Source organism: Malus domestica, chromosome 13 (assembly GCF_042453785.1).
Source record: "Malus domestica chromosome 13, GDT2T_hap1".
Taxonomy (NCBI): Eukaryota; Viridiplantae; Streptophyta; class Magnoliopsida; order Rosales; family Rosaceae; genus Malus; species Malus domestica.
In genome coordinates this window covers 8,711,654-8,720,394 of record NC_091673.1, presented here as the reverse complement: position 1 = coordinate 8,720,394, position 8,741 = coordinate 8,711,654, and the positions used below count along the sequence as shown (strand labels likewise).

The window sequence follows — 8,741 nt, the reverse complement described above, 5'->3', positions numbered from 1 at the left end:
ATTTTAACACAGCATGCACCTATCAGTAAAGAAACAGCAAAAGGAAAAAAGATTGTGATTCAAAGTTAAATATATTCGTTATACATGCATCCATCAAAGATCAACAGTGAACTGATGAACTTTCTAAATTCCAATTCCAGCACTAATCTTAAATGGCAAAATTAATTAGCATTATCACGATACCTCATCATCTTCTGAGGGAAGTCGCTCGTATTGCCAATAATTTGTTTTCTTCATTTTGAGAAGAGAACTTGTTTTCTTTACCAATTTACAAAAAGTGTTCATGGTTCATAAACCCTCGATATCTCACTCTAAATTTCTTCTCTTAATCTGGCATTTATCTTATACAGTTTTATGGTACCATCTGTATGCATTCCTTATTTGTTGTTATTGAAAACGAAAATTTCTCTAAGCAATCAATTAGGCTTGCTAGCATTTAAAAATTGCACCTGCTTGAATTGAAGTAGAATCTCTCCTAGGAGATCATATCTTCTGCACTCCAAAATAAATGTGACCTCTCTATGGTCCATTTAGTGACTGATACGTGTTTATAAACTTAACTTATTTTAATTTTATTATCAGTCAATTGCTGATTGGGGCGACAGAAATGCCACTTTTTTTTGGTGCAGAAGATTTGATTTGCTCCTGCTAGGCTTTACACTTGCAAAGGGTCACATATGAAACCGACGGGTTGTGGGCCAAACGAATTAATCCAGCTAATTATTAGTTTGGGTTGTCAAAAAAGAATTGCTAGTTTGGGCCTCTCCTATGGTACGAAAAAACAAAATAAAAATAAGAAGACCGTATTGCTCGACACGTGTTGCTCCAGCACCTTTCCACGTTGGCATGCAGCCAAGTGTCGTTAGGGGGTTACTACACGTAAAAACACCGGAGGATACTCTGCAGTGACCCCGCCTTGTAATATTTTCACATGATTGCTCTCACCGTTTCCTTCGTCTTTTCATTCGGAGACCCTTTCGTTCTGGCTTTTGAATGAATCATTTCATTTGCTTTCCTTCACTCAGCACACACCTTCAGAAGGATTTCTCTCTCTCTCTCTCTCTCTCTCAGAGTAAGTTTCAATTAATTTGAATAATTTTCATTAATACTTGTTGTAGCCAGTTAATTTGCTTGTGGCATTTTTCTTTTGTTTATTGGATCCAATCAAAGATTAACGCTTAATCAAGATTTTTTGTTAGATCAATGATTAATCGAGTTAAATCTTTTATTTTGAAAAAACTATGATTCAGATTAACCAAGTTATATCCTTGTTGGAACAGTTCCAATTGGTAATAATTAATATATAGCAATTCTCTTTCATGTTGGATTTGTTTGATTCAGATGATTTAATTCTATTTTGTTTGTGTTTGTTTTTACTTTTCAGGTTCTGTACTATCAGGAATTCACTAACTAAATACTTCTATTACCTAGCTAGTTTGATTAATACCCATTTAGTCACCCTCTGAGAACAAAATATTTAAAAATCTGAAAAAAGAAGACATGTCAGGTGTATCTCTTGCCGTGCCTCCTAGATCGGAGCCCGACACAACCACCACAACCCCAGGATCCAAACCCCAACAGAAACCGCTCCACCGCCAACAGCACCAGCAGTCTGCTGTAGGCGGTGTAATGGGTTCACTGCGAGTAATAGAGCTCCAACTCGTGGCCTTCATCATGGTTTTCTCGGCCAGTGGCCTTGTCCCGCTTTTTGATTTGATCTTCCCGGCTTTTGCCACCGCATACCTTTTAGGCCTGTCACGCTTGGCGTTCCCTTCCCACGGCGCTGTCAGCACTGGCTCTCAGGAGATTTTCCATGGCAGCAGATTCTTCAGGTTCTATGTGATTGTGGGAACCACAGTTGGGCTCTTCTTGCCGCTTGCATACGTGTTGGGTGGCTTTGCGAGGGGTGATGAGCACGCTGTCCGCTCTGCAACGCCTCACTTGTTCTTGCTTTCGTGTCAGATTCTGACTGAGAATGTGATTAGCGGGTTGTCGCTGTTTTCACCGCCAGTGAGGGCATTGGTCCCATTGCTTTACACTGTCAGGAGGATCTTTGTCGTCCTTGATTGGATGAAAGATGTTTGGCTTAACAAAACTCTGCCTGCCAATGCACAGTTTAAGGTAATTATCATATTGCTTGTGTTTTGGGAGAAAAACTTATGTGGTATGTTCATGCTACGTGCCAATTGTAGTAATTAAAAGAAACATGACGGTTAAATGATGGCACGAGCTCAAAATGTGGTAGGAACATCTTATAACTAGGTTGTTGTTCCAGTATGAATGCACGTAGGAGGAACACCTCCACATAGGTTTTTCTGTTGTTTTGGAAATTTGATTCTTAATTAAATTTCTTACTTTGTGCTTTGGCTAGTGTTTACTGATTGATGTTATGTTGGGGCACTTGTTGTAGGATGTTGCATGGTTTTGGTTTGGGAGAAGCCTGGCTGTAGCCAATTTCTTGTATTTCTCGATCAACCTGTTCGGGTTTTTGATCCCTCGATTCCTTCCGAGAGCGTTTGAGAGGTACTTCAGGGAGAGGGATGAAGTTGGGGCCAAGATGGTAGAGGACAAGCGCTCCGCCGCAGCAAATAAGCCGGAACCATTTGCAAATAAGAAAAGTGATTGATTTCGGGTTTGGTGCCATATATATTATATACTACGATTTTCGGTTTTCCTTAAATGATCCTGGCAGGACGACCGTTCAGCTCTCAAAATAATTGGAGGTACCAAAATTATTAGGGGTATATTTATATATGTTTTTTTTAAGAGTATAAATTTATAAAATTTGATTCAAATGACAAAGAAATTGAACTAGAATCAGTGGTTTTGTTGTTTGAAATTGGTTTTGTTGTTTGAAATTGAAGAGGATGTCTTGGGTTTAAAACACCATTTGTGCTTATTTACTTTTTAATTTTTACAAATTTCTTTTCATTATAAGAGTATAAATATATAAAATTTGGCTAAATAATCAAGGAGTTTAATTAGAATTAATGATTTTTGTTGTTTAAAATTAACGAGAGGTTCTAAGTTCGAAATGCTAAGTGCATGTTTATTATTTTCAATTTTAAAGATTTTTTGTTTTTTTGTTAATTTATTTTTAATTAGTAGCTAGTAGTTATATGGGTTGTTATTTTTAAACATTTGTTCCAATTCAAGTCTAATATTTAACAAAGAATAATGCGTTGATCAAAATTTTAGACCAAATTTGTAAAATATATGACGTATCATCAAAAAGTTTAATTTAGTACCCATTTATTACTTATACATATTAATTAAAGACTTAAAAATATCATTATTTTTTTAGTCACATATTGACAAGGTTAGTAAATAAGAAAAAAACACATTACGATTTATACAAAAAACTTTAAAAATTCATATGGAAAATAAAACTCATGTCTATCTACTTGTAAATCCAGAGTTTTTTTGTTTCCTTCTCACGATACAAAATAAATTAGTTTTTCCGTGTTTCTAAATTATTAAGTTTAAAGTGTTTTTATAAGTATAATTTTATCAATGTCTTACGTGTGAAAACAAATGATTTTCTTATATAAAATGAGAGCACATTTTTTTGCATCACCCCGGGCCTCAAAAATCTCTAGACCGCCATGCTTAACATGGATACGATGTACTGCTACTCCCTCTATATGCATGGATCACTGATGTATATCAGTTTGCTTTGTTCAACTTTTGTTGATGTTGTCTCACTTGCTGAGGTAGATACCTCGATATATCGGAATACAAAAGTAGTTCATTTTAAAGTTCCAAATGTATTGCAATCGACCAGCGGAATTGCTTGTTTTTGTTTTAAGTGCCTCTTTCAGTACAAGGAGACCGAGTGCTTGAAGTGCTAGTGGTTCAAGCGATCTGTGTCGAGTTAAGACCCTTTTCAACAACATAATGTGAAGACCGAGTGCGAGTAGTTCTTTATTGGTAAGGTAATTAGTTCATCCAACAAAGTCCGAAAGGACAACGTTATGCAACAAGTAAAATGTCATTCGCAAAACAAAAATTCTTGTGGGCCAAGGATTCATACCTTGCTCGTTGCAATTTCGTAGTCGATTTATTCATTTGGTCTACGTATTCTCATTTCTAATTTAAATAAATAAATACATAAAAACACGGATGTATAGAAAGAGAAAAAGAACTTGCGGATGAAATTTTCCAAATTTAGAGTCGATGATAATGCGGCTCCAAAATTTACATCATTTTGGAAAAGTTAACATCAAAGCCCATTCTGTTTTTGTTTTTCTGGGTTATAGACCTATCCTTATTTATTCTCTGTAAGAAAAAATATTAGCCGTTGATTTTTATTGTAAAGTCGAACGGATGGGATTTGAGAGGTAGAAAAGACAATGCATTGAGGAGGAGGCATCGTTTTTTTTATGTACATGATATCTTAGCGAATTGCTTTGTGTCAAACTTATTAAAATTAATGCGTAAGAGGACCCGATTTAAACTCGATTCGTTAAAATTAATGAGTAATTTGACCGAATTTGTTACTCGTTAAAGAAAATATATGTTACTTCAATAAATAATCAAATGAAATGCATCATACTAAAACTAGTATCTATACACCACATTGTCACATAAAAATTACCTTTATACAAAAAATGCATTTGTCTTTCATTCTATACAAAAAATGCATTTGTCCTTCAAGTATTTCATACCCAAATAAGAGTTTGATGAAAAAACATTAGCACATAAGTACAAAATATCAAATGTACAAGGATATACAAATTGCAAAATGAAAGAAGTTTTTTTCAAGGTTGTGGTGCGTTTATCAAAGTTATTGTCACATCCCAACCCGGGCAGGACCACTTACCGGATTCTCCGTCGTAGCACGATATTGTCCATTTTGGACCCCGACCACGCCCATGTTAATATTTTTCTTAACATGTTAAAATGAATTAATAGTTCTTAACGATAGACCTAACAACGACTTGATCAATTAAAATATTTATCCTCGTGTTATTTTAGTAGCCACTCCACAGTCAGCCTCAATTGGCGCCTCTCATAGTACTTTCGGTCAGTTGTCATCTTGTTCTTATCTTTGCAATCGGGAGCTAAATGACTATTCTACCCCAATCAAAATTCAGATATTGGGAAATAAACCCTTTTCCTCCATATTCAAACTGTCAACAAAGTCCACGCGCGGAGATATACTCTCCTCCAAAGGAATCTCTATTTTTATAATTTGACTATTTGTCTATTTAATTATAATGATAAAAATTTATTATTTTTTATAGAATAAAATGTTCATCGATTTCTTTTAACTCAAAAATGAACCTATTCCCTTACAGGCATCCTACAACTAAGTGTTGACCATATGTTTGATTATTTTTAAGTAAAATGCAAACTACTAGATATTGATCCATGTCTATGTGATAACAAGTTTGTTTTCTTTAGCTTTTAAAGAAATTTTATATATCTTGCATGCTTTTTTACTATATCAACTTACTTTAGTTATAAACTTTCAAATTGCGCACGTTATGCTGCTTAATTAACACCATAAATTGGTTGACATACAAACAAAATTTTACAAAGGATTTAGGCATTCAATTAGTTATTCATTTTTCTTTGGTTGTTGCATGACGGTTTACTTTTTGATCGTTAATGGTTGACTAGAGAACGAAATTATTAATTCACTGTTCTTTTTTATTTATTCATTGAAGATAGAAAAACTATTGCATTTTCTATGTTAGTAAGGTATTCTTATTTAGTATGTGTTTACATGCAAGATTAGAAAAGAACGTCCATTGACGCATGTAGAGTCATGTATAGTTTAACTTGGTCTCATTTTTTTAGTCCTTAGCGGCACCTAACTTATTTTAGTACAAACAGTATATCACACTAATCTACACTAAGGGAAAAGGTGAATGTTTGAATAAGAAAACGACGGCATTGTGAATTAAAAAGAATATTCTAACTATTAGAGTAACCAACATTTTGAAGTTGCACTAAACATGATATTAAAATCCGAGTTAAGACAATCCCCTTTAATAGTGCAACAAAAGGGGTTTCAAGAGCAAGAAGAAAACAAGTACAATGTTTGGTTTCATGGGCAACAAGACTAAAAGTACAAAACATTTTCAATATTACCCAGATAGGTGTGTAGTTCATCACATTTTGCAAATTAAAGAATTGAAGAGTTTGGGTGTAATTTCCTCTAATAAAGAAAGGCCTAAAAGGTACGCGCCCCCGCGCGTACAGAAAAGCTAGTTAACCTGAAAAAGGAGGAACGGTGACTCTCTCTGCTCCGCTCTCGACGTGCTACTGCGACTGCTGTCCTGCCTTTTGACAGCCCCACCCCCCGAAAAATAAAAAATAAAAACCCTACCACTATTCATCGCCTCTCTCTCTCTCTTAAGTTTTCACCTTTCCAAAAATCCCTCTACCTATTCACCAGCAGTTCCCCACTTTCTTTGAGGCAAAACATTAGACACCATGAAGATAAAGAACAAGGGCAAAGTCTACCCATCTCCCTCCTCCTCCGTCACCGCCGGCTCCTCCTCCTCCTCCTCCGACGGGTATGTTCTCTCCGTTCTTCAACTCCTCCCAGCGGCCATTCTAGCTCTAGCCTCCGTGCTCTCTCTCGAGGACCGCGAGGTCCTGGCTTACTTGATCACCCGCTCCATGAAAAACACCCCCAACACTTCTTCTTCAATCCCCGCCGCCCAAGACCCCCAGAAAAAGACTTCCAAGAAAGGTCCTAAGAAGTCCGCCAGCACCGCCGCCGCCCATCAGCCTCCAATGTTCGATTGCGACTGCTTTGACTGCTACAGAAGCTACTGGTTCAAGTGGGATTCTTCCCCCAACCGCGAGCTCATCCACCAAGCCATCGAAGCCTTCGAGGACCACTTGGCTAACGGCGAGCGGCCCAAGAGGAACGCCGGCAAAGGCAAGAGAAGAGACAAGCAGGGCCGTCGGGACGCCCCCATTACGGCCGATGTTTCTGCCCAAAATGAAATCTTTCTGGAAGAGAACGCCGTTCCAGCTTCGCCGGAGTTTGTTCAAAACTCTGGTGCCGCCGTGGTGCCGGAAAATGAGGTTCTTTTCGTGGGTTCGCCTGAGAAGGCTGATGGGGTCGAAGTAAATGAGGGGAAAGTGGAAGACTTGGGCGTGGATGTTACGGTAGCGCCGCCGGATACGGCGGATGACATGGCTGTGATTCTGAGGGCGGCGGCGGCGGCGGCGAGCAACCACAGGGGTTTGGCAAGGAAGGTGCTGCCGGACGTGTTGGGCCTCTTTAACTCTCGTTTGTGGAACCTTTGGAGTCCGAATGTCTAAAAAAATGAAAAAAGTAATCAACTTCTTTCATATTTCGAGCCTCAAAAAAGAAAAAAAAAAAGGAACGTACTATATTTTTTGTGGGTAGGTTTATTTTGTGCTCGAAATTATAGGTATGTTCCCCCTACTCTCTCTCTCTCAATGAAAATGTTTATTTATTAATTTTTCTTGTTTTTAAATAGTTTAACTTTAATCTCCATTTTATCATAATATTCTATCTTTATTTATTCTTTATTTTTGCTTAGGAATCAAGCTATTTGGCTTTTTAACTTGGGAAGAATAATTTTGATTGTTTGAGAGGTGGGCCAATGGGTATCGAGTTTTGTGGAGTTTAGTGATGAATAATTAAAGAATTAGGATTAATCTAATTAATCAGTATTAATGTGATAGTGTTGTTTGTTTATTGGGGTTTTTCGATTTTGAATGTCGAAGTTTGCGATTTCCTATGCTTCTCTGAGATATAAAGCCAGCCCTGCAAACCAACTTGGAAATCCCAAACTGTCCTTTTGCTCTCTCTCTGTACCAGCAATCGGACTCGGTCTCGTTTTCCAGGTTAATTTCGTCCAGTAATAAAGTGGAGGGAGGCCTCTATATCTCTATGTGAATGTGGCGATCCGAACTATTAATACAAAGAAACGTATTCGAGTTTCTTCGCATGACCTTGTATTATTATGATCGGAATCGACATGGTGATGGTAAACTTGTTAAGTCTTTGTCGTTATAATGAGCCAAGTAAATACCGTGAAATTACAGAAACAACGCAGACACGGGTCCTTTTCTAAATCAAAGCGGACAAAGGCTACGGTTAAATGCTTGATAGGTTGAATTGTGGGAATTGTCTGGTTTTATTTTGTTAGCTTTGAGACGGACAAAGGTTGTGTCACAAACTTACAAGTATTGCAGAAATAATGTAACAGATTACCATGAGGGAGAGGGACCACTAGTAGTTGCAGTTTAACTTTTTATGCAAAATAGCGACAATTGGAACTGTAGGATGTGAGGATAAAATATAAAATTATCTTTATCTTCTTCTGTTTTGTTCACTTCTCGACATGCTATGTAGTACTAGTTTGGTACTAATGTGCTTTTATAAAAAATGGGTATAAAAAAAAGTTGAGCTCAAAATGCTGTTTGGTAAACACTTAATAACAGCTTATTTTCACAGTTTTAAGTAGAAAAAAGCTGAAAATGTGAAGCAACAAGAATGAGCTTATTCTTACAAAATAGCAGAAGCAGTTTTTTTTTTCAAAGCACAGCAATACCAAACCAGCCCGTAGTTTGACGATCGAAATTGTTTATCTTGTATATTACCCTTCAAAGATATTCTATGCGGAAAACCAACCAAATTAGAAATGGTTAATCTTATAATTATTATAAAATAAGTAGGCGGTTTCAACGTTTTGAGTAAGAGTAATGATAGAGATATTACATATTTATACCATATTAGTGTTTAA

At 36.8% G+C, this 8,741-nt stretch overlaps 2 protein-coding genes across 2 annotated transcripts; both read left to right on the top strand.

Annotated features, from left to right (window-relative positions):
- The first annotated feature begins 930 nt into the window (after positions 1 to 930).
- Positions 931 to 2,884, top strand: LOC103452174 (uncharacterized). The gene is made up of 3 exons (XM_008391689.4): positions 931 to 1,072; positions 1,385 to 2,121; positions 2,411 to 2,884. The coding sequence occupies exons 2-3, from the start codon at positions 1,501 to 1,503 to the stop codon at positions 2,624 to 2,626; spliced, it is 837 nt and encodes a 278-aa protein (XP_008389911.1). The 5' UTR covers positions 931 to 1,072; positions 1,385 to 1,500; the 3' UTR covers positions 2,627 to 2,884.
- A 3,007-nt stretch (positions 2,885 to 5,891) lies between these two features.
- Positions 5,892 to 7,449, top strand: LOC103452426 (uncharacterized). The gene has a single exon (XM_008391913.4). It carries the CDS (start codon positions 6,445 to 6,447, stop codon positions 7,285 to 7,287), a length of 843 nt encoding a protein of 280 aa, XP_008390135.2. The 5' UTR covers positions 5,892 to 6,444; the 3' UTR covers positions 7,288 to 7,449.
- Positions 7,450 to 8,741: the final 1,292 nt, after the last annotated feature.